The 26,734-nt window shown below is 45.3% G+C and overlaps 2 protein-coding genes across 2 annotated transcripts in view; one reads left to right on the top strand and one right to left on the bottom strand.

The window, feature by feature from the left end:
- The window catches only part of GGA3 (golgi associated, gamma adaptin ear containing, ARF binding protein 3), a 51,274-nt gene extending 44,064 nt beyond the window's left edge, over positions 1–7,210 (bottom strand). The window contains exon 1 of the mRNA XM_040331205.1: positions 7,108–7,210. Within this exon, the coding sequence (XP_040187139.1) occupies positions 7,108–7,147 (40 nt within the window). The 5' untranslated portion in view covers positions 7,148–7,210. The remainder of the gene's footprint in view (positions 1–7,107) is intronic.
- On the top strand, positions 7,190–26,270 carry MRPS7 (mitochondrial ribosomal protein S7). Its single transcript, XM_040331206.1, has 5 exons — positions 7,190–7,297; positions 17,390–17,581; positions 18,559–18,622; positions 24,314–24,481; positions 25,648–26,270. Exons 1-5 carry the CDS (start codon positions 7,242–7,244, stop codon positions 25,867–25,869), a joined length of 702 nt encoding a protein of 233 aa, XP_040187140.1. The 5' UTR covers positions 7,190–7,241; the 3' UTR covers positions 25,870–26,270.
- Positions 26,271–26,734: the final 464 nt, after the last annotated feature.

Genomic DNA, 26,734 nt, shown 5'->3' with positions numbered 1-26,734 from the left:
AATACGACGGCTGTTCCGTCGTCCATACCTTTGCATGCGCCTCCTAAGATGTGGAATAACTTTACGCCGGACGTACGCCTTACGTAAACGGCGTATATTTCTGCGACGGGCGCAAGTACGTTCGTGAATCGGCGTATCTCCCTCATTTGCATATTTGCAATGAGGCGGCCAGCGTAAATATGCGCCCAAGATATGCTGGCGTAGGACAGTTACGTCGGTCGGAGGAAGCCTAATTTCAGGCGTATCTAGTTCTATGGGTACTGCGCATAGATACGACGGCACACATTGACACTTACGCGGTGTATATCGAGATACGTCGGCGTAAGTCTTTGTGAATCCGGGCCTAGGACAACAGGCACACCACCCACCATCCTTGGACAAACCATCACCCCAAGCCCGAAAATCAAAAGCCTCGGAGTCATCTTTGACTCAGACATGACAATGGACGCACAAATAGGATCAGTAGTCAGCGGATCTCACCATCTTCTACGCCTGCTACGTAGACTAGAGCTGCACAATTAATCATTAAAAAAATCTGATTGCGATTTTGCTGCGATTTGCGGTTTGCATATTTTTTTTAACCTATTTATAGCTGGTTGTTAAAGGAAATGTAAAAAAAATGTAAATTGCCGGCTAAAAAAAAAATAATAAATAATAAATAATAAAAAAAAAAAAAAATTGCGGTAAAAACGTGTGTCGAAAAACGCAGCAAGCACCGCAAAAACGCTCAAAAGCAACATGCATAGGTGTGAATCGAGCCTTAAAGTCCAAGGGTCAGATCCTCAAAGATCTGCCTATCTTTAGGCAGGCGTAGCGTATCTAAGATACACTACGCCGCCGTAACTTACTTTTTTTTTTTGGAATCCTCAAAGAATTTGCACCGTAAGTTACGGCGGCGTAGTGTATCTTTGGCGGCATAAGGGCGCGGAATTCAAATGGATGTAATGGGGGCATGTTTTTTGTAAATACGTTGTGGACCGACGTAAACAACGTTTTTTTGAACTGCGCATGCGCCGTCCGTGGTATCCCAGTGCGCATGCTCGAAATTAAACCGAAACAAGCCAATGTTTAAGACGGTGACGTCATTCTACGCAAATCCCTATTCGCGAACGACTTACGCAAACGACGTAAAAAATTCAAAAGGCGACGCGGGAACGACGGCCATACTTAACATTGAGTACGCCTCATAATAGCAGGGGTAACTATACGCCGTAAAAAGTCGAACGCAAACTACGTAAAAAAATGCGCCGGCCGGACGTACGTTTGTGGATCGCCGTAACTAGCTAATTTGCATACTCGACGTGGAATTCAAAGGAAACGGCACCTAGCGGCCGCCGAAAAAATGCACCTAAGATCCGACAGCGTACTAAGACGTATGCCTGTCGGATCGATCCGAGATGCAGTCGTATCTTGTTTTGTGGATACAAAACAAAGATACGACACGGGAACTTTAAAATTACGCGTCGTATCAATAGATACGCCGGCGTAATTCTTTTGTGGATCTGCCCCCAAATCTTTTTCTGACACTTGTTTCTTAAGTTAAAATCAATATTTTTTGCTAGAAAATTACTTGGAACCCCCAAACATTATATATTTTAGCAGAGACCCTAGGGAATAAAATGGCAATTGCTGCAATATTTTATGCCACACTGTATTTGCCCAGTGGTCTTCAAATGCAATTTTTTGGAAAACTTTAATGAATAAAAAAAAAATTGAAAGCAGTAAAGTTAGCCCAATTTTTTTTTTGTTTTAATGTGAAATATGATGTTACGCCGCGAGAATCGTGAGAGAATAGTGATCTATCTTCTAAGCAAAAAAATCTTGATTCTCATTTTAGCCAGAATCGTGCAGCTCCAACGTAGACTCATCCCGGAAAAGGACACAGCAGTAGTAGTTGGAACAATCATTAATTCCCGACTCGACTACACAAACTCCCTCTACCTAGGACTACCCAAATACCACATTTCTCGTCTACAAGTCGTCCAGAACACGGCAGCCAGACTGGTAACGGGGAAAAAACCTTGGGAATCAATCACCCCGTCCCTGAGGACCTACCATTGGCTAGCCATAAAGGATCGGGCTACACTCAAGACCCTCTGCCTCACTCACAAATGCACACAAGGAAACCTTCCTCAATACCTATGCAAGAAAATAAAACACAACCCTGGTCACGCCCTGCGGTCAACTAACCAAAACCTCCTCCACATCCCCAAGACCCGCTACAAATCTAAAGGAGAACGAAGATTTGCAGTCCAAGGACCTTGGCTATGGAACGCTCTACCCACAGACATCCGCATGGAAGAAAACCACCGGGCCTTCCGGAAAAAACTTAAAGGAGTTCTCTGACCTAAAAGTTTTAACCCCCGCTGTGCCCGGGCTGTAAAAAAATAGAAAATAAACTGTCACTTACCTGCCTACGATCCCCCGTTGTTCCGATATCGCCGTCCCGTTCTCCGGTCCCGGGCCCCTTCCGCTTCCTGTGTGTCGGTGACTCATAGTGCGCTCAGCCTATCAGCGGCCGCAGCAATGTCCCGTCGCGGCCACTGATAGGCTGAGCGCACTATGAGTCACCGACACACAGGAAGCGGAAGAGACCGGGACCGGAGAACGGGACGGCGATATCGGAACAACGGGGGATCGTAGGCAGGTAAGTGACAGTTTATTTTCTATTTTTTTACAGCCCGGGCACAGCGGGGTTTAAAACTTTTAGGTCAGAGAACTCCTTTAAGACCCACCTCTTCTGAAGGATCAGGATGGCACTGGATGCAAGCGCCTTGAGGCGATTTAGTTTGCATTTGAAGCGCTATACAAGTTACTCACTCACTCTACATCTGTATGATTGTGGATTTATATATGCCCTGTGATAGGCTTGTAACACCCTACCAATTAAAAAATAAATAAATAAAAAGAAAAAAGGCAATGGTGTATGTGTTATGCGGTTTTAATTTTATTGAATCATTCTTAGATGCTAAAAAACAGCATATCACATGTGATATCATAGCTTGGGTCACCAAAGAAGAACCTCAGACATGAAATATGAACAAAGCATATCCTTCTAAACTGTGTACTTGTCTCTATCCAAAGCACTAAGTGTGATTTCTCTCTGCTGCCTCACTCCTCTGCTATCTTTATGAGTCGCTTCTGACACCAAGAGGTAAAAAGGTGACAGAAGAGGAGAAGAGTGCTCCAGCACACAACCTTCCTCTGATCTCCTCAGCTTTCTGTGTTCTCTGTGCACTGTGTGAAGTGAGGGGGGGGGGGAGTTGTCCCTTTCCTCCAATCAGGGCTCAGAGCTCTCCTTACTGCGTGCTGCACCGGATGAGAGTTCAGATCCCAGCCCCTTGATTTTCAGAGCTGAGAGATGATGTGTTAATTACAGACTCTGTGGCATATAAAACAATTCCCATATATGTTACTTGATGGTGTATTTAGCTTTCTAGAAAAACTATCCCTAAATGTTTTAACATTTTATTGAACTCTCCAGCAAACCAAGTGATATAGCAATTGGTACTGTTATGGTTGGTGTCCTGTTCCCCCCAAAATGTACCTCTTTATGCTGGCTGTAGCTCCACCCCACTATGAAGTCCAAATGATGGTTGTTCCTGTGGGGGAGGTACAGCCAGCACAGAGCTCCCACCCCCTTCTCTAAGCGGAGTGATCTGTCACTATTGTGAATAAATGTTCATTCCTAATAATAAAGGTCATCCAGGGACACTGGCTCTATGTCAGGAGTACAGGACACTGGCTCTATGTCAGGAGCACAGGACACTGGCTCTATGTCAGGAGCACGGGACACTGGCTCTATGTCAGGAGCACGGGACACTGGCTCTATGTCAGGAGCACGGGACACTGGCTCTATGTCAGGAGCACAGGACACTGGCTCTATGTCAGGAGCACAGGACACTGGCTCTATGTCAGGAGCACGGGACACTGGCTCTATGTCAGGAGCACGGGACACTGGCTCTATGTCAGGAGTACAGGTCACTGGCTCTATGTCAGGAGCACAGGACACTGGCTCTATGTCAGGAGCACGGGACACTGGCTCTATGTCAGGAGCACGGGACACTGGCTCTATGTCAGGAGTACAGGTCACTGGCTCTATGTCAGGAGCACAGGACACTGGCTCTATGTCAGGAGCACGGGACACTGGCTCTATGTCAGGAGCACGGGACACTGGCTCTATGTCAGGAGCACGGGACACTGGCTCTATGTCAGGAGCACGGGACACTGGCTCTATGTCAGGAGCACAGGACACTGGCTCTATGTCAGGAGCACAGGACACTGGCTCTATGTCAGGAGCACGGGACACTGGCTCTATGTCAGGAGCACGGGACACTGGCTCTATGTCAGGAGCACGGGACACTGGCTCTATGTCAGGAGCACAGGACACTGGCTCTATGTCAGGAGCACGGGACACTGGCTCTATATCAGGAGCACAGGACACTGGCTCTATGTCAGGAGCACAGGACACTGGCTCTATGTCAGGAGCACGGGACACTGGCTCTATGTCAGGAGCACGGGACACTGGCTCTATGTCAGGAGCACGGGACACTGGCTCTATGTCAGGAGTACAGGACACTGGCTCTATGTCAGGAGCACAGGACACTGGCTCTATGTCAGGAGCACAGGACACTGGCTCTATGTCAGGAGTACAGGACACTGGCGCTATGTCAGGAGTACAGGACACTGGCTCTATGACAGGAGCACGGGACACTGGCTCTATGTCAGGAGCACGGGACACTGGCTCTATGTCAGGAGCACGGGACACTGGCTCTATGTCAGGAGTACAGGACACTGGCTCTATGTCAAGAGTACAGGACACTGGCTCTATGTCAGGAGTACAGGACACTGGCGCAATGTCAGGAGCACAGGACACTGTTGGGTGAATATCACACTGGGGTTAAAGTTGGGCGAATAGCATACTGAGGTGAATGTTGGGTGAATAGCACACTGGGGAGAATGTTGGGTGAATAGCACACTGGGGAGAATGTTGGGTGAATAGCACACTGGGGAGAATGTTGGGTGAATAGCACACTGGGGTGAATGTTGGGTGAATAGCACACTGGGATGTATGTTGGGTGAATAGCACACTGGGGAGAATGTTGGGTGAATAGCACACTGGGATGTGTGTTGGGTGAATAGCACACTGGGATGTATGTTGGGTGAATAGCACACTGGGGAGAATGTTGGGTGAATAGCACACTGGGATGTGTGTTGGGTGAATAGCACACTGGGATGTATGTTGGGTGAATAGCACACTGGGATGTGTGTTGGGTGAATAGCACACTGGGGAGAATGTTGGGTGAATAGCACACTGGGATGTGTTGGGTGAATAGCACACTGGGATGTGTTGGGTGAATAGCACACTGGGATGTATGTTGGGTGAATAGCACACTGGGATGTGTGTTGGGTGAATAGCACACTGGGATGTGTGTTGGGTGAATAGCACACTGGGATGTATGTTGGGTGAATAGCACACTGGGATGTGTGTTGGGTGAATAGCACACTGGGATGTGTTGGGTGAATAGCACACTGGAGAGAATGTTGGGTGAATAGCACACTGGTATGTATGTTGGGTGAATAGCACACTGGGATGTGTGTTGGGTGAATAGCACACTGGGATGTATGTTGGGTGAATAGCACACTGGGATGTATGTTGGGTGAATAGCACACTGGGATGTATGTTGGGTGAATAGCACACTGGGATGTATGTTGGGTGAATAGCACACTGGGGAGAATGTTGAGTGAATAGCACACTGGGATGTATGTTGGGTGAATAGCACACTGGGATGTATGTTGGGTGAATAGCACACTGGGATGTATGTTGGGTGAATAGCACACTGGGGAGAATGTTGGGTGAATAGCACATTGGGATGTATGTACTCAGGTGAATGTGGGGGGTGAATATTACTCTGGGGTCAATGTGGGGGGTGAATGTCACTCTGGGGTGAATATCACTCTGGGGTGAATATCACTCTGGGGTGAATGTGGGGGTGAATATCACTCTGGGGTGAATATCACTCTGGGGTGAATGTGGGGGTGAATATCACTCTGGGGTGAATATCACTCTGGGGTGAATGTGGGGGATGAATATCACTCTGGGGTGTGAATGTGGGGGGTGAATATCACTCCAGGGCTGAATATCACTCTGGGGTGAATGTGGGGGGTGAACATTACTCTGGCGTGAATGTGGGGGATAAATATCCCTCTGGGGTGAATATCACTCTGGGGTGTGAATGTGGGGGGGTGAATATCACTCTAGTGCTGAATATCACTCTGGGGGGGGTGAATATCACTCTAGGGCTGAATATCACTCTGGGGTGAATGTGGGGTGACTATCACTCCGGGATGAATATTACTCTGGGTGAATGTGGGAGGTGAATATCACTCTGGGGTGAATGTGGGGGGGGTGAATATCACTCTAGGGCTGAATATCACTCTGGGGTGAATGTGGGGGTGAATATCACTCTGGGGTGAATGTGGGAGGTGAATATCACTCTGGGGTGTGAATGTGGGAGGTGAATATCACTCTGGGGTGTGAATGTGGGGGGGGTGAATATCACTCTAGGGCTGAATATCACTCTGGGGTGAATGTGGGGTGAATATCACTCTGAGGTGTGAATATCACTCTGGGGTGAATATCACTCTGGGGTGAATATCACTCTGGGGTGTGAATGTGGGAGGTGAATATCACTCTGGGGTGAATATCACTCTGGGGTGTGAATGTGGGAGGTGAATATCACTCTAGGGCTGAATATCACTCTGGGGTAAATGTGGGAGGTGAATATCACTCTGGGGTGAATGTGGGGGGTGAATATCACTCTGGGGTGAATGTGGGAGGTGAATATCACTCTGGGGTGAATGTGGGGGGTGAATATCACTGTGAGGTGAAGTGAACCCAGGTGCAGTGTGGGTGAATATAGCGGACTCGGTGAGGTGACCCCTCCCCTCCTCTCCCCGGTGTCGGTCGGAGTGAAGTCCTCTGTCCGGTGAATGTAATGAATGAACACAAACAGTACACAGTGCCGGGTGTCATGGTAGGTAATGGGGGGTGGTCAGTGATGTCATGTGACCAGTGGTGACCCGCCGGGTGTCACTCCCACTCACTCAGCCAGGACTCCAGGGTCTCCCCTTCACTCTCCGCCATGTTGCCAGCGGAGGCCCCGCCCACGGCCGGTGCCAATCAGGAAGAGGTCTCCTCGGATCTCGCGAGAGGTGAGGAGGTCAGTGAGGGGAGAGTGATGGCGGCGTCCAGGGGAAGGCTGTTCGTACAGAGACTGAGGAGTGGACTGCCCGGGTGTGTGGTAATATGGCGGGGAAAGGATTATATGAATATGAGGTGGGGTGACTGAGTACTACAGAGCGGAGGACATGGCTCAATGTCAGCCTGAGGACACGGGGGGAGGAGAGCTGAGGGACACATGTCTGTGTATTGGATGGAGGGGAGAGAACACCTGTCAGTTGAGTTGTATTGCTCTCGGTGTCCCCGTTGGGACATTCTCTATCACATGTTCCATGTCTTTTTTTTTTTTCTTTATGATCACATTCATAAAGAGCTGGTGGAGGAGAAGCAGCAGCACACTGACCTTCCTAGTAAATGACTGCAAGGGGGGGGGGGGGGGTGTCAGGACAAGTCTGATCATTGGAGGAGCACATTGAATTCCCAGCACAGCTAGAGAACTGACCATGGCGTGTTCTCCTGTCTAGTGTGGTCAGTTTTGACTAGGAAAGCAGAGGGACTGATAACACCAGGGATTTCACACAAAGGAAACAATACAAGGAACAGAATAACTCTTCTCATACTAGTACTGGTACAGCAGCCACATATCAGGAATAGGAAGTGTGGGGTAACGAACGCTTTTAAACCACTTCAGCCCCGGACCATATTGCTGGTCAATGACCAGGCCCCTTTTTGCGATTTGGCACTGCGTCGCTTTAACTGACAATTGCGCGGTCGTGCGACGTGGCTCCCAAACAAAATTGGCGTCCTTTTTTCCCCCCCCCACAATAGAGCTTTCTTTTGGTGGTATTTGATCACTCTGCGGTTTATAGTTATTGCGTATAAACAAAACTAGAGCGGCCAATTTAGAAAAAAATGAATATTCTTTTGCTATAATAAATATCCCCAAAAAAATTATATAATAAAAACAATCTTTTTCCTCAGTTAGGCCGATATGTATTCTTCTATCATATTTTTAGTAAAAAAAATCACAATAAGCGTTTATTGATTGGTTTGTGCAAAAGTTATACTGTTTACAAAATATTGGATAGTTTTATGGCATTTTTATTAATATATTTTTTTTTTACTAGTAATGGCGGCGATCAGCGATTTTTCTCGGTACTGGGACCTTATGGCGGACACTTCGGACACTTTTGACACATTTTTGGGACCATTGGCATTTTTTATAGCGACCAGTGCTATAAAAATTAGAGTTGTACCGATACTGAGCATTTTCTCAAGTACTTGTACTCACGCAAATACTCCCGATACTCCCCCCCCCCCCCCCCCCCCCCCCCCCCCCGAGAGTGGATGGAGAGGGGGCGGAGATTGGAGCAGAGCAGTCCTCTGGTATGGAGGAGAGCTGCTGCCGCCTAGTCCCCAAAGACAAAGCCCCCCCGCTGCCGTCTAGTTGATCAGCGCTCGGGGAACATAACAGCTTTCATTTGAATAGCTGTGTGTTCCCCGCTACGCCTCTTCATATATAGCCCCTCCCCCTTGTCCAGGCACTTTGATAGACAGATCACCCGTCCCAGGATTGGACGGGTGATCTGTCTATCAAAGTGCCCAAGCAAGGGGGAGTGTCTATAAATGACAAGGCTTCATTTAAAAAAAAATGTATCAATAATCGGTATCGGCGAGTACATGAAAAAAAGTATCGGTACTTGTACTCGGTCCTAAAAAAAAGTGGTATCGGAACAACCCTAATAAAAATGCATTGATTACTATAAAAATGCCACTGGCAGGGAAGTTAACACTAGGGGGCGAGGAAGGGGTTAAGTATGTTCCCTGGGTGTGTTCTAACTGAAGGGGGAGGGGTGGACTGACTTGGGGAAATGACTGATCTCTGTTCATACATTGTATGGACAGACAATCAGGCATTTCTCCCCCTGACAGGACCAGGAGCTGTGTGTTTACACACACAACTCCCGGTTCTCGCTCTGTAACGAGCGATCGCGGGTGATCGCGCCAGCCGGGCACACGCGTCGGGACCAGGGGCGAGCGGGGGACGACAGCTCAATGCAGTTCAATATATAGAAAAGCCTCGGGCCTCTCTCAGGCCAATGGTGATCTCCAGAGTTGGGCCCATGTACACGGGACTCTGGTGCAAACTCTGCTGAACACATTTTTTTTAAAAGCTGAAACCGGCAGTTAGAAACGCCCGTTTTGCCGCATTTAACCTCGTTGCGTCTATAAGTGTTTAGTTTTAGAAACATCATAAAACCTCCCTAAGCTCAAACTGTATTTAACCATTTCAGCCATTTTGTGAGTAGCAGCTGAGCGAGCAGCAGTATACTTGTATCTAGCGTGTCACTTGCCACAAGTTGTGGATTGGCACAAGTATATTTAGAAATGCCAGCAGAAGTATAGAATAAATAAAGGCGATCAGTGGACAGCTGCCTCTACTGATTGCTTCCACCTGAGTGGAGCAAGAAAGTATTGCGAAGAAAAGAAAGCAGAGTTGGCGCTGGTCCCTTGAGGCTCTATGGAGCCACATACTCCCTAAAACAAGATCCTAGTATAAGGTGCAGTGTACAAATGTAGCTACATAATGTTAGAGGTCCACCGATATGGGTTTTTCTCTGGCCCATGCCGATATTTAGAAATCGGGGCGGCCGATATATGATGGCGATATTTTAGGCCGATTTTTTTATTTTATTTATTTTTTTATTTTTGGCAGGTGGCACTGACAGGTGCCACTGGTTGGCACTGCCTCTTGGCACTTACAGGTGACACTGTCAAGTGGCACTAGTTGGCACTGGCAGGTGGCACTGGATGGCAATAGTTAGCATTGACAGGTGGCACTGGTTGGTACTGATTGGCAGGTGGCATTGGTTGGCACTGGATGGCAATAGTTAGCATTGGCAGATGGCACTGGATGGCATTGGCAGGTGGCGCTGGTTGGTACTGATTTGCACTGGCAGGTCACACTAATTGCCAATAGTTGGCATTGGCAGGTGGCACTGGTTGGTACTGATTGGCACTGGCAGGTCACACTAATTGGCATTGGTTGGCACTTGCAGGTGGCACTAGTTGGCACTGGCAGGTGGCACTTGATGGCAATAGTTAGCATTGGCAGGTGGCACTGGATGGCATTGGCAGGTGGCACTGGTTGGCACTGGCAGGTTGGCACTGGCAGGTCACACTAATTGGCAATAGTTGGCACTGGCAGGTGGCATTGGTTGGCACTGGAAGCTGGCACTAGTTGGCACTGGCAGGTGGTGCTGGATGGCAATAGTTAGCATTGGCAGTTGGTACTGATTGGCAGGTGGCACTTATTGGCACTGGCAGGTCACACTAATTGGCAATAGTTGGCACTGGCAGGTGGCATTTGTTGGCACTGGCAGGTGGCACTAGTCGGCACTGGCAGGTGGCACTGGATGGCAATAGTTAGCACTGGATGGCACTAGTTGGCAGGTGGCACTGGATGGCACTAGTTTGCATTGGCAGGTGGCACGCACTGGATGGCATTAGTTGGCACTGGATGGCATTGGATGGCACTGACAGGTTGGCACTAGCAGGCACTGGTTGGCACTAGCAGATGGCACTAGCAGGTTTCACAGCCGATAATGTAGCTGTGTGAAACTGCTCTCTGCAGCACCATGTGAAACTGTATGGAGAGAGAGGAGCTCAGATTCAGCGTGAGGTGGGTGGGCCCCAGCAGCTATCCAGACAATGAGCGGGCCGTTAATGAAAGGGGCGGGGCCACATACATGTAGCAGTCCGCCCAGATCTCATCCCATTGGTTTGTGTTGGATAGCTGGGTCCCGCCCACCACGTGTCCCGCCCACCCCGACATCAGACCTCGCTAATGACAGCTCCCTTCTCTTTCTTTCACACATGCGACTCTGCTCTGCAGACAGTGTGGAGAAGGGAGGAGGAACACGTTCCACAGATGTCGTCTGCCACAGGTTGTGGGTTGTCCACCTGGCCACGTCGTCTTTCACAGGTTGTGGGTTGTCCACTTGAACGTCGCCTTGCCACGTCGTCTGCCACAAGTTGTGGGTTGGCCACAATGCAATGCAAGCAATTTTTTTTTTTTTTATATATATATTTTTTTATTGTTTTTTTGCCAAAAAAAATGAGATTTCTAATGCAAAAAAATAGGTCACCTTTAAAAATGCTTATAAACGCAAACGTGGCTAAACGCCGGTACCGCATTTTGCGTCTGAAACATGGAAATCTTTTGCGTCTGAACTCATTTTTTTTGCTTTCAGAAAAACGAGGTTAAACGCAACTGCATATAAACTAGGGTTGTCCCGATACCACTTTTTTAGGACCGAGTACAAGTACCGATACTTTTTCAAGTAGTCGCCAATACCGATACTTTTTTTAAATGTGTCCCCAAATGCAGCCATGTCCCCCTCCCTATATGCAGCCATGTCCCTCTAGCCATGTCCCTCACATATGCAGCAATGTCCCTCTAGCCATGTCCCTCACATATGCAGCCATGTCCCTCTAGCCATGTCCCTCACATATGCAGCCATGTCCCTCTAGCCATGTCCCTCACATATGCAGCCATGTCCCTCTAGCCATGTCCCTCACATATGCAGCCATGTCCCTCACATATGCAGCCATGTCCCTCTAGCCATGTCCTTCACATATGCAGCAATGTCCCTCACATATGCAGCAATGTCCCTCTAGCCATGTCCCTCGATGCGGCGGCACGATGCGGCAGGAGCGGCGGGGGGGGAAGTATTCTATTTAGGTATCGGGGGTATTTGCGCGAGTACGAGTACTCCCGCAAATACTCGGTATCGGTCCCGATACTGGTATCGGTATCTGGACAACCCTAATATAAACGGCAATAAATGAGACAGTGTACATGGACACATAGGATAACATTGAATGAGTTCAGGGGCAGTTGAAAAAGTGTCCAACTGCCTCTGAACACGCGTTTAACAGCGTCCCGTGTACATGGGGCTTTAGGGACAGCCAACATCCTTCTATGTAGAGTGGGTTACGACAGGGTTTGACAATATTACTTGGAATCTAGGAGCCAGCTAAAATAGTTAGGAGCCCGAAAACGCGCCCCATCCCGACGAGCTTGCGCGCAGAAGCGCAACACATACGCCCGCATATGTAAACGGTATTCAAACCACACATGTGAGGTATCGCCGCGATCGTTGGAGTGAGAGAAATAATTCTAGCCCTAGACCTCCTCTGTAACTCAAAACATGCAACCTGTAGAATTTTTTAAACGTCGCCTATGGAGATTTTTAGGGCTGCAACTAACGATTATTTTCATAATCGATTAGTTGGCCGATTATTGTTTCGATTAATCGACTAATCGGATAATCTTAACAAAAAGTGTGGTGTACAATTTAATATGTAAATAAAAAAATAAAGGCAATTTATTCTTAAATATCCATACACAGTGGTAATGCCTTCTATTACCTCCACTTTCCCTGGGTTCAGATGCTGATCTTCCCTGCACAGAGTCTTTAAAGTGATATATTTTTTTTTTTTCTTAACAAACTTGTTATAATTACCTGCTCTGTGTAATGGTTTTGCACAGAGCAGCCCAGATCCTCCACTTCTGGGGTCCCTCACTGATGCTTCTGGCTCCTCCTGCCTTTAGAGTGCCTCAATAGCAAGCTGCAAAGTATAGTATAGAGCGCCCGCTATAGCAAGGTAAAAAAAACTTCAGCCTTTAGAACGACTCACTTCTTGCCCAGGACTACATGTCCCATGAGGCATTGCTCCTCACACTTTCACAAATTCTCAGGCACTTAGTGACATGTATGGATGGTGTACTGAGCTGTATGTGTTCTGCACTGTATTTCCTGATATGTAAACAAATAATGCGTACTATATGCAGGCCAACTAATCAACTGGCCGATTAATCGATTATGAACATAGTTGACAACTATTTTCATAATCGATTAGTTTCGGCCCTAGAGATTTTAAAGGGTAAAAGTTTGTCGGCATTCCACGAGCGGACGCAATTTCACTGGTGACATGTTGGGTATCAATTTACTCGCCATAACATTATCTTTCACAATATAAAAAAAATTGGGATAACTTTACTGTTGTCTTATTTTTTTAAATAAAAGTGTTTTTTTTTTTCCCAAAAAAGTGCGCTTCTAAGGCCGCTGCGCAAATACGGCGTGACAGAAAGTTTTGCAACGATCGCCATTTTATTCTCTAGGGCAGTGGTCATCAACCTTGTCCTGCAGGGCCCACTAACAGGCCAGGTTTGCAAGATAACTGAAATACATCACAGCTGATATAATTTGCTACTCAGTGATTGCAGTATTCTAGACTGCATCTCCCCAAGGTAATACATAAAACCTGGCCTGTTAGTGGGCCCTGCAGGACAGGGTTGATGACCACTGCTCTAGGGTGTTAGAATAAAAAATATATATAATGTTTGGGGGTTCTAATTAGAGGGAAGGAGATGGCAGTGAAAAATTACACATTACACATGCTGTTTTACTTGTAATGCCAACGGCCACCACCAGATGTCGCAGGTCACAGAAGGAAGCTTGGCCCTTCGCAAAGCCGCGGCCTCAATTACCGTCCGTCGTGGGCCGCGGTGGGGGCACACTGTACCGCCGTGCTCCCCCGCCGTGTGATCGGCGGGCCCGCGACGGCCGGTAATTGAGGCCGCGGCCTCAATTACCGTCGGGCGCCAGGTCACAATTTCTTGTCGCAATTGCGACCTGGCGGCCCGGATTTTGTCGAGCCCTGGGTAACGAGGCATGGTGTGTGCAATGCAAAGTGGATTGGTGGGCACCAGGCACTTCTTGAATGCAAAGATGTTTTTGTCTCTTTCGTTTTTTGTTTGTTTGTTTGGTTTTTTTGTTTTTTTTTAAATCGGATCCTTTTTTTTATTTTTATATGCAAACATTAAGACAATGCGGACAAATTATACAAACAAACGTAGGCTAAGACACCCAGTATTTTTTTTTTTTTTTTTTTTTTTTTTTTTTTTTTAGTGGCAAGCAAACCCCCCTCTCTTTAACAGAACTGTGGGAGAGAGGGTTGGGGCCAGGACACCCTTAGTAGATGCAGTGTATGAAGTATTAACCACTTCCATACCGCACCTATTCTGGCACTCCTCTCCTACATGTAAAAATCATATATATTTTTTTTTCCTAGAAAATTACTCGGAACCCCCAAAAATGATATGGTTCCTAGGGAATAAAATTATGGTGGCCACAGCAACTTTTTATCTCGCACTGCACTTGTGCAATCATTTTTCAAACGCCTTTTTTTGGGGGGAAAAAAACAGTTAAATGAATTAAAAAAATAACAAAGAGGAGGTCTAGTGCTAGAATTGCTGCTCGCGCTCTAACGCACGCGGCGATATCTTGCATGTGTGGTTTGACCGGCGTTTACATATGTGGATGGGACTTACGTGTGTGTTCGCTTCTGAGCGCGAGCTACTGGGGACAGGGGCGTTTTAGAATTTTTTTTTTTTTACATTTTAATGGTCACTTTAATTCCTACTACAAGGAATGTAAACATCCCTTGTAATAGAATTCTATTGTGACAGGTTCTCTTTATGGAGAGATGCGTGGTCAATAAGACAGCATCCGGGAATCCGGGTGTGGTATTGTGGGCTCTGGCGCTGTGATTGGCCAGAGCCGCAATGACGCCACTCCTGCTCTTGGGAGCCGCCAGTAACGGCACGTCTAATTGAAGCAGCGGCAAGCCGAAGTCATCCGCACGTGCACTAAAGCAATGGCATGACGTGCTGTCGCGTGCGGGAGTGACATCACGGCTCTAGCCAATCACATCGCTGGAGCCCACGATACCGGAAGTGACTTCGGGAGAGATGTCCCCGTCGGAGGGGGAGAACGAGGACCTCTGCCTGTACAGGTTTAGGAGATATCTTGGGTAGCTACAGCTAAGCCTTAATATTGGCTTACCTGTAGCATAAAGTGTTGTATGGGTTTACCACCACTTTAATTGAACAAGCTGAAGCTAGAAGCTAATTGATTGCTATGCACAGCTGCACCAGATCTAGTAAATCTCCCCCAATAGGTCTCTAATGTAGGGATGAATTTTTTCCGCCGCTTGATCATTCTTATGGGCGGCGAAAGGGGACGTCCCCTCCCGCCACCCTCTGGTGCTTCTACCGACTCACCTGTGCAGTCGGTGACAGGTTCCACCAGCCCCGGATAGTGAACATAGAGATTTCCGGCGGACCAGATGGTTGCGGAAGTCTCTATGATCGTCCGGAGGTTGGGCGCAATGTTATGACGTCACGCCCGGCCTCTGCATTCAAAAAAATGAAGCGGTGATGGTGTTTGTGTGTGTGTGTGTGTGTGTGTGTGTGTGTGTGTGTGTTTTTTTTTTTTTTTGCCTTCCCAGCCTAGAGGGGGGATGTGGGGTCTTATTTACCCCATATCTCACTGTAAAGAGGTCCTGTCATGCCATATTCCTATTACAAGGGATGTTTACATTTCTTGTATTAGGAGTAAAAGTGACCAACATTTTTTTTTTTTTAAAGTGTAAAAAAATTAAAGGGGTGGTTCACCCTAAAAACGACTTTTTTTTTATTACACTGGCCCCCCACAGTACAATACGATTAAGGCTATTATTTTTTTTTTTTTTTTATGCTGTACATACCTTTGTACAGCATAGTCACCCGTTGCTTCGGTGTAATAAAAAGTAGTAGTTTTTAGGGTGAACCACCCCTTTAAGTAGAATTAACAATAATACATAATTTTTTTTTCAAGTGCCCCTGTCCCCGTGTGCTTGCATGCAGAAGCGAATGCATACGTAAGACCCTCCCACATAAGGAAATGGTGTTCAAACCACACATGTGAGGTGTCACCACAAACGTTCGAGCGAGAGCAATAATTCTAGCCCTAGACCTCCTCTGTTACTCAAAACATGGAACCAGTAAAAAAGTACTGAAGTTCGGCGCCATTCCACAAGCGTGTGCAATTTTGTTAAATCTTTTTATTGGGTTTTGAAAAATATAATCACATATCAATGCAACAATTCGTATAATCGCATTCAAATACAAAGTCATATTGTACAATGAATGAACATTCAAGTTTTACACATGGGGTAAGGATAATTGTAATGGGATCATAAACAATAAACAATGTGGTTAGTGAAAACGAAATAAAAGGGGAGTGTAGAGTAGGGGGAGGGGAACAATTGGTGCCCTTGTAAAAGATGAGATTAATGAATATAAATGATAAATCCCAGTATACTGTATGTAGATCATTATATCTAAACATCTTAGTTTTTAAGAGATAAAATTATTAGAAAGAAATGGACAAATTAGGCATATAATATTAGCAGTCTATCAAAATGTCAAATTCCCTAGACTTCGTGAATTGCAACCAGCATGCCCATTTTACATAGAACTTTCCGGAGGCGTCAGAAGATTGATGGATTAAATCTTCCATATTTGCTATGTGTTGGACTTTTCGTAGCCAATCAGAAATAGAGGGGGGACACCTACACCTCATCAATGCTGCAAAGCTCTGTATCCCCGCTAAGTGGCGTGTGCAATTTTGAAGCGTGACATGTTGGGTATCTATTTACTCGGCGTAACTTCATCTTTCAGATTATGCAAAAAAATTGGGCTAACTTTACTGTTTTTTTATTTATTTTTTAAACGCATTTGAAGAATTGCTGCGCTAATACTGGTTGAGATAAAAAGTTCCAATGACCGCCATTGTATCCTCTAGGGCAGTGATGGCGAACCTTTGCACCCCAGATGTTTTCGAACTACATTTCCCATGATGCTAATGCACTCTGCAGTGTAGAGCATCATGGGAAATGTAGTTCCAAAACATCTGGGGTGCCAAGGTTCGCCATCACTGCTCTAGGGTCTCTGTTAAAAAAATAAAAAAAACTATAGAATGTTTGGGGGTTCCATGTAATTTTCTAGCGAAAAATTATGATTTTTACATGTAGGAGCGAAGTGTCAGAATTGGCCTGGTTGTCAAGTGGTTATACTCAGTTGTGACATGACGCTACTCTTGTATCAAGACATCACTTGTATATCAAGGCAACATTTATTAAAACATTTTGCTTGTCTTGCAAAACGCTCTCAAACCAAGTTACTCTCAAACCAAGGTTTTACTGTAAATGTTTGCTTTTGGGTTTAATTCCACTTTAAGATAAAAAAAAGATAATGTATCTGGAAAGAATGAGGCATTTGTTGATTGACGAAAGTGATCTTCTGTCTTTCTACAGGCTGATCCCTGTGCGGTGGAGCAGATATAGCGCTGCATACTTGGATCCTGTCACAGATAAGGAGAAGTACCAACGCCCTTTAGAAGAATTAAGTAAAGAAGAAAAGGAAGAATGGAATTTAAAAACTGTCAGTCCAATTAAAGCATGTCCTCCCAATCTGACCAGCTCTCTCTTCTATGACGAAACCGTAAGGTATTTAGTCAAAATTATCAAAAAAGCCACCCAGTGGAAATACTTTTATTTATCGTATATAAACAAGCATGTTTGATTTTTTTTTTTGTGTAAACACAGAGCTCCACGTCCTGTCAGGGAGAGGAGACAGATGCTGTGTCCCTTGTACATAGGGACACAGCATCAGTCACCCCCCTCCACACGCAGTTGGAACACATCCAGGATACACATTTAACCCCTTCCTCGCTCCCCTAGTGTTAACCCCTTCCCTGCCAGTCACATTTATACAGTAATTAATGCATTTTTATAGCACTGATCGCTGTATAAATGTGAATGGTCCCAAAAATGTGTCCGATGTGTCCGCCGCAATATCGCAGTCCTGACAAAAGTCGCAGATCGCCGTATTACTAGTAAAAAAAAGTCAGAATTCTATCCCCTATTTTGTAGTCACTATAACTTTTGCGCAAACCAATCACTATATGCTTATTGCGATTTTTTTTTTTTTTTTTTTTTTTTTTAAATGGGATATTTATTATAGCAAAAAGTTAAAAATATTGTGTGGTTGTTTTTTTTTTTTTTTTTTTCAAAATTGTCGCTCTATTTTTATTTATAGAGCAAAAAATAAAAACCGCAGAGGTGATCAAATACCACCAAAAGAAAGCTCTATTTGTGGGGGAAAAAAGGACGTCAATTTTGTTTGGGAGGCACGTCGCACGACCGTGCAATTTTAATTTAAAGCGTCGCAGTGCTGAAAGCTGAAATTTCGCCTGGGCAGGAAGTGGGTATATGTGCCCCGTAAGCAAGTGGTTAAAGTCTGCTTTGAGGATATAATCATTTTCTCTGTGGAACAAAAATATTTGGTTCGAAATTACTTTAGTTGGGTCAGTCAGCCTTACCAGATCCTGTCTTGTGATTTTTACATGTTCACATTACATAAAAGATTATATATAATTATTGTAAGCAAGGAACTGCATTCATTAACTACTATATAATTCCAGCAAATTCACAAACATGATGATGAAGGGCGGCAACAAGATACTGTCAAGAAACATCATGAACAAGGTAAGTTTTAATTGGTCAATCTTAGATTTACACAAATGGAAAAATACTTTACTGATCTCTGATGTTGGCTTTCCAAGGAAATGTTTGAAGTTTTACCTTTTTATAAAGTTGAAATGCGTAAAGCAGAACTCCAGGCATCAATGACTCGCCTGAGGTGAATGGTTCACAGAACACAACATCGGGGTGTGGAATTAAAAACTTGTTCAAGGGACTAAATCGGGGGGCCCAATTTTTTTTTTTTTTTTTTTTAACCAAAACCGTATTTAAAGCGGAGGTTCACCCAAAAATCAACTTTCTGCCATTAGATCCAGCATACTGCTGACATCTGCAGTATGCTGTGTTTTATTTAATTTTTTTGTACTTATCGTTTTATCAGCCGTTGTTATCCGGCTCCGAGCGGGGATTCCTTCCGGGTATAGGCGTTCCTAAGCCAAGCGGAGGTGATTGATGGGCTGCTAAAGCGCGTCACGCCTTCCGAAAATACCCGAAGTGACACTCGAGTGTTTACGGCGCCTGCGCAGTCAGCTCTACACAGCAGGCGCCGCAAACACCGAGTGTCACCTTGGGTATTTTCGGAAGGCGTGACGCGCTTTAGCAGCCTGTCAATCAAATCCGCTTGGCTTAGGAACGCCTATTCCCCACAGAAATCCCCGCTCGGAGCCGGATAACAACGGCTGATAAAACGATAAGTACAAAAAAAAAAAAAAACGGCATACTGCAGATGTCAGCAGTATGCTGGATCTAATGACAGAAAGTTTATTTTTGGGTGAACCTCTGCTTTAAATCCTAGGTACTTTTAGAAATGTCTGGGACTTAAGAAAAACAAAAGGGGATTTATGGCAACTTAAACGTTTTAACATTGCGCTATTTATCTCCTACTCACCTCTCTGCCGGTCTTCAGCACCGTACCCGGGAAATAGCAGGGAGGGGCGAGACCACGCAGTATAAAGAGCATCAATTGGGTGCTCGTCAGGAAAGGGGACTGTCAGGCTCTCAACACTCAGCAGAAGCACATCTGCTGAGCATGTAAATGAGGCACTGGCCCCAATGAGAAGAAAAAATTAAGTTATTCCTTCAGGTTATCCTCACACAGCACTTGGGTGCTCAGTACAAGGGCATGCTGAGCAGCCACTGGCACTTTACCAGTGTGTGTGGAAGCAGCTTGTGAAAGTGAAAATTAGGCCTGGTTCACATCTATGCATCTCTAAGAGCCGTGTTTGCACGGGTACAGCAGCCCGTTCATTTGAATGGGCTGCTGTGCCAAGGTTTTTATGCAGGAAAAAAGACCCAATTTTTAACAACTTTTCCCCTGGGTGGACATCCTGGGGTTTGTGGTTGTACCAGCTACAGGCATCATCCCAGTATCAAAATACAAGCAGCAGAAATGTCCACTTCCACGCATTTCCCAAGCTCTCCGGTCCCATCTGAGAGCCCAGGACCTCTCCTGTACGTGCCATTCTGTGGACGTAAATAGGCGTGCGGCGGGCGTTAAGTGGTTAATGTGAGTAAACTATTTTTTATCCAACAGAGTTTAAGACATAGGGCCAGATCCACGTACCTCGGCGCATCTCTAAGCCTGGCGTAGCGTATCTCAGATACACTACGCCGCCGTAACTTACAGTGTATTTTCCGTATCCACAAAGAATTTGCGCCGTAAGTTACGGCGGCGTAAGGGCGCACAATTCAAATGGATAAGATGTGGGCGTGTTTTATGTTAATGCAACTTGACCCCATGTAAATGACTTTTTTTTTTTTAACGGCGCATGCGCCGTCCGTGGGGGTATCCCAGTGCGCATGCTCTAAATCACGTCGCAAATAGTCAATGCTTTCGACGTGAACTTAATTTACGCAAAGCCCTATTCGTGAACGTTTTACGCAAACGACGTGCACGACGGAAAATTCTACGCTGGCCCGACGTCCATACTTAACATTGCGTACGCCTCCTAGAGCAGGGGTAACGTTGCGCCGAAAAAAGCCTTACGTAAACGACCTAAAAAAATGCGCCGTGCGGACGTACGTTTGTGGATTGGCGTATCTAGCTCATTTGCATACTCGACGCGGAAATCAACGGAAGCGCCACCTAGCGGCCAGCATAAATATGCACCTTAGATCCGACGGCGTACTAAGACGTACGTCAGTCGGATCTAGCCCAGCTTCAGGCGTATCTTGTTTTGTGGATACAAAACAAAGATACGCCGGAGCGTCCTAGAAGTTACGCGGCGTATCAATAGATACGCAGACGTAACTGCTTTGTGGATCTGGGCCATAATGTTTTGCCTGGAGTTCTACATTAACCACTTGCTTACTGGCCACTTTCACCCCCTTCCTGCCCAGGCCAATTTTCATCTTTCAGCACTGTCGCACTTTGAATGACAATTGTGTGGTCTTGCAACACTGTCCACGTTTGGAAAGGGTTGTGTGCATCTTTGGCTTTGTTTCAGGTGCAAATTCAAGCAGATATTGAAACCTGAATCAGTCAACAGGGACGCACTGGACCCCCTGCCGCATCCTTAATGTGCACAGATCAGGTGACATTGGTGGGCACTGATTTAAAGCACTTGTGAGCAAATATTGGGGCCAATGTCCCTTTAACAGAAGTCTGTTATCTGCTTTCTTTTCTCCTCATGCTTTCAGCGTGAGAAAAAAAAAAGCCGATAACCGGCCTCTGATTAAATCATATAATCAGCTGTCATTGGCTGACAGCTGTTTATGTGGTAAAGGGCCGTGTGATTGGCTATTGCGTGGGCAGGAACAGGTTAAAAGGAATTTCTTAATGAGTCACTGACTCCAAACAATCATGCAGGATTGGACTTTTCATTTTTACTTCTCATTTTTTTAATGGCTGCGTGGTTTTAAAAATTTTCGGCAATGCTTGGAAATGCAGTTTCCGAGCCTTTCTGACGTTTGTCAAGGTCAACCGACGTGTCCTCAGGCCTTTCCGGATGTTTCTGAGGCTCTCCGGCGCCCCCCACCTCTGGCCACATGCGGTATTGCATCCCATTGAAGTCAATGAGGAACAAATTTTCGTTTCCCTTGACTGTCAATGGGGAAACTCGCTTTAATATGCGAGTTCTTTGGATTATGAGCATTCTCCTGGAACGGATTATGCTCATAATCCGAGGTTCAGCTGTACATTTTGACTTTATATACAAGCAATGTCTTAATCTACAAATGGCATGTCACAACTGAGTATAAAAGAGAAGATTGGTGCCTCTAAGTGTAGCAATATGGTTACATTTATTGAAGATACAACATTTAGCAACTCACATGGTTGATGATTAAAACAGACAAATCTAAGTATGCAAGCATCCGGGGGGAGGAGATGTCCACATAGACTGTCGTCCTCACCGCTATCATCATCATCATCCCTTCCAGGCTGCGCACCTCGCTTTCAGGTCGCTTTACTGCAGGGTAGTCTTCCTGCTCATGATTGCAGACTGACAGCGGTGAGAGCCTGTGGTGCAGGGGATGGTCTACATGGACAGCTTTACCCCGGATGCCTTTCATACTTGGATGTGCCTGTTTTTAAACAACCATGTGAGTTGCTAAATGTTGTACCTTCATTAAATGTAACCATATTGCTACACTTAGAGGCGCCTCTCTTCTCTTTTATACTCTGTAGCTCCTGCTGGATTTTGCTTCTGGAGGCTGCCATTTGTGGATGGACAACCTATCACAAGTGCTTTGGATTACAAGCATGTTTCTGGAACGAATTATGCTAGCAATCCAAGGTTTTTCTCGCACACAAGACAGGGTCTGTAGGTTTGTTAAGATAAATCTGTTTGTAAATTGGAACAGGTACCTTTTTTTCTTTTTTTTCTCGATAACATAGAGAAGGGTTATCACCCCTATAACATTTGTTTTGCTGTCTGTGGCCCTGTTCAGAAGATTGCACCTCACTTTCTGTTCCTGTGACAATTGGATTTTGAACATTTTGGGTTGTTGTAGAAACAAGGATTGGTGATAAAGCGTCAGTGGAGACACCCATTTCCCTTCCTAGGGGTAGATTGCCTCTCACTTCCTGTTGTCTCCTTCCGTTTGTTTGTTAGTTGGATGTTTGTAACCAGGGGACTGTGTATATATATATATATATATATATATATATATATATATATATATATATATATATATATATATATATATATATATATATATATATATATATATATATATATATATATATATATAATATATATATATATATATATATATATATATATATATAGTGTGTGTGTGTGTGTGTCTTCCTTTGAGCCAGCAAGTGGAGATTTGTGTACCTTTTTCTCACATTTTCCAGTTTTCTTATCTCTTGCTCAAAGAAAAAAGTTGTTCAATAGTTTAGGCTGAAAATACAGTTCTAGGAATCATTGGTCGGGTATTAAAAAATTCTGGCTGTTCTGCGGACTTTCCCTGCAGGTTTCTCTTTGGGCCCTGTTCTTAGCTGATTTTGTTTAGGCAACAGACCCGCCGTAATATGTTTGTGTGTTGTGGTTGGCTGCATAGTTGTTGCCCATTTATTTTCAAAGAAACCCAACACAGGTGAAAATGGTTTATATTCTATCATAGAATTTTTGTTTAAGTGTCATGGATCCACATCAGGGGGTATCGCCGAGGTGTCCTGTACTCACTGGGGGGACACTTATCAGTTCTGTTTCACAGCAAGGCAATGCTAAACGGTAGTGAGATTTATGATCTGGCAGCTTCATTAATAAATTCCTGCTCTACTGTTCTAAGGCCCGTACACACGATAGAATCCATCCGCTGAAAAATCCCAGCAGATGGGTTTCAGCAGATCCTATGGTGTGTACACTCCAGCGGATCTGTTTCCGCGGATATTTCTCCCCTGGGATGGATTCCAGCAGATCGGATATTTGCTGACATGCCAAACAAATCCATCTGCTGGAATCCATCCCAACGGATGCATCCGCTGGTCTGTATAGACTCACCGGATCCATCCGTCCGAAGGGATCCCCCGCATGCGTCGTAATGATTCGACGCATGCGTGGAATTCCTTATATGACAGCGTCGCGCACGTCGCCGCGTCATAATCGCGACGGCGCGACACGTCATCGCCAGAGGATTTTGGCGCAGATTTCAATGCGATGGTGAGTACACTCCATCGCATTAAAATCTGCTGAAATCCTCGAGAGGATTTATCCGCGGAAACGGTCCGCTGGACCGTATGCGCGGATAAATCCTCCCGTGTGTATGGGGCCTTAGAGTTGGTTGAAATTTTGTAAATCTCTTGCATACTTCTAGGTCATTTTGGTAATCCCTAAAACCAGTTAAAAAAAAAAATGGTTGCGTTCCCCTTGTCCAGGTTCCAGGACACTGAGCTGAATACACAGTCTTTGACTGGGAACAGTACTTGCTCCAGTGACGATGAGGGGTAAGTGTCCAACAGATGTAGCATCCTGGAAACGGGACGGGGGAGCTGCCATTAGAAGTTTTATTTTTGACTGCCCAGCATTACAGGAGCAGGGTTGCAAATGCACTCAAACTGTTGTGTAGACTCTGACAGCCTGATCTGCATCTATATTTGTTTGATGCATCTCCCTCCACAATCATTGAGAACAAATAAACATCCTTTTCAAGTGTTGGGCATCAATCTCCTTTAATCTAGAGAACAGATTTATTTGTGCTACATAATCAATCCTTCCATGTTGTAAACATGAATATTGTTTTCTTTAGTCCTTAGAGAAAATCAAGAGAACGCAGTTGGAAAAATATTACAAAGCCTCCCCTGAAGAGAGGGAAAGTATTGAGTGCAATCCTTACACCATCTTTCATCAAGCGATGGACAACTGCCAGCCAATCATTGGCCTTACAACCATCTTAAGAGGCGGGAAATCCTATCAGGTATTGGCACCGGTCTTATGACGCACACATTTTATTTGCTCCAAAAAATTGTTCCTAAACACGCATCATTAAACTGTAAAGTAAAGGTTGATCCTGCTGTTCTCAAATCTCCACCTTCTGTTCATGTCCCCAATTCAGTTAGGCTCCATTCACCCCATAGATCGTGAGCCGAATTGCTGCAAATCGCGGCATGCCCTTGTGATCCCCCGTTACTTTCAATTGCACCCAAATCGCGGCACGATTGTCGCCCGACAAATCACGCAAACAGAATTGCGGGGTGCCTGTCGCCCCCAAAAAAGTTTCGGAACTTTTTAGGTGGCAGGAATCCTGCGATTTATTTTTTTTTTTTTTTTTTTTTTTTTTTTTGACAATCACTCCATGATTTGGGTGCCATTGAAAGTAACAGGGGGCTCACAAGGACGTCCCTCGAATTGCGATGATTTTGGAATCGCGGCAATTCGCCACGATCCAGAAATGCCATGTTGTCAATGGAGCCTTAGGGATTTTGAGGCTGAGGTGGCAGCTCTGCACATGCTCGGTTATTAGTGAGATTCTATGCTGAGCATTTCTTCCCTATCACATCTGAGCAGCCCATGTGACTATAGTCACACATGTGGGTGTATACACAGTGGTAAATGACAGCCCACTCCCTCCTCTATGCCCACTAACCAGCTAAACACAATGGGTGTGGGATATTAATGGAGGCTTTACCTCTTTCTTATTCTAAGACACAGGCTTGAGGGGTGTAACACAGCCTGTGACTGGCAGAAATCTGCCCACGCCATGTTCCACAAAATAGATTTAATTTTAAATATACTGTATATTTGTATGGCAATTTAAAACCGTTTATTGATCTTATTTGTCTTGACTCTCCAAAGGCTGTTTTATTGGGGATTATATTGAACATGTGACCAGCAGCAGAGGACTATTAGATCCTCCTATGTTTCCCTGTGGATAGGCTGTGAAAGATCTGGGTCATGTGACAGCTGTATGTATATCCATTAGGAAAATTTTACTTGGGTAGTTTTTTTTTTTTTTTTATATTGGCATTCATTACAGTCACATCATTCACATACAGAAACAAAGGGGACAATGTAAATTAAACTGTGTGTGTGTGTGTGTGTGTGTGTGTTTAGTATCACTTTAACGCAAGGTTTCTGATCCAGGTACCCACACCGCTGACTGACCATAGACGTCGCTTCTTGGCCATGAAGTGGATAATTGCAGCATGCCGAGAGAAGAAGGTTAGGCGGACACGGATGTATGATAAACTTGCTGATCTAATCCTGCAAAGTTCCAGTGGGGAAGGAAGTATTGTCAAGAAAAAACACGAGCTGCATAAAATGGCCGAGTCCAACAGGGCGTATGCTCACTTCCGCTGGTGGTAGAAGTGGCTGCACTCCCCTACCAGTACACAGGGACTGTTCCAGGAGGAGAAGCGGAAATACATGTCTAAATTAGGTAATCTGTACCAGGCCAGAGGATTGCATCTTTTACATGCTGGCAGAGTGCATGTGTGTGCAGCATATTTGCACCTTCTAACAGACATACCCACCACAGCGCCCTCCTCCAGCACTTTAATCCCTCATTTTTGTAGGAGTCGAGCTCCATTTTAATTGCAAGTTACTTTATCAATGCCATTTCTGTTTTTTTCCTGTCCTTTCAGCCAAGGTAAAAACCTTACTAGGTGCACAAAATGTGAGTCGGGATATTTCCAGCCTGCAGATGCTTACTGTAAATATGTTTTCTAATGTTTTTTTTTCTGCAGAATAAATATTCTGTTTAGGCATTCTGTGTAACTATTGATTCTTTACAATGAGACCCTATTTCTGTATTCAGTGGGCCAATCAAAGGGGTTTTGGATTACTCAAAATACACAGATCAGCCATAACATGACCATCCACCAAATATATCTCTGCTATTCTTCCTACACGTGTTGCCCTTAACACGTGTAGGAAGAATATCGGAGATATATTTGTTTAGGAGATGTGTTTGAGTTTTGTGACAATACACCCCCTTCTGTTGCCATCCGCCCCTCACTTGCGCCCATCGTGAACAAGTCAACCCCTTGCAGACTTGCATGAGCATCGGAAGAGTATTCCAATGCTCGGCGGCTTTCGGCTGCACATGCGCAGTACAGGGTGGGCATTTCTCATCCAAACACAGGCTTTCCTTCTCATACTTCATGCTGGTGCCATCTCTTTTGCAGGTTAGTGACACACACACACACACAGCCATCCACGTGACATTAGA

This window comes from Rana temporaria, chromosome 12 (assembly GCF_905171775.1).
Source record: "Rana temporaria chromosome 12, aRanTem1.1, whole genome shotgun sequence".
NCBI lineage: Eukaryota > Metazoa > Chordata > Amphibia > Anura > Ranidae > Rana > Rana temporaria.
Note: the sequence above shows the minus strand (reverse complement) of the source record. Positions and strands in the feature narration are given on the sequence as shown.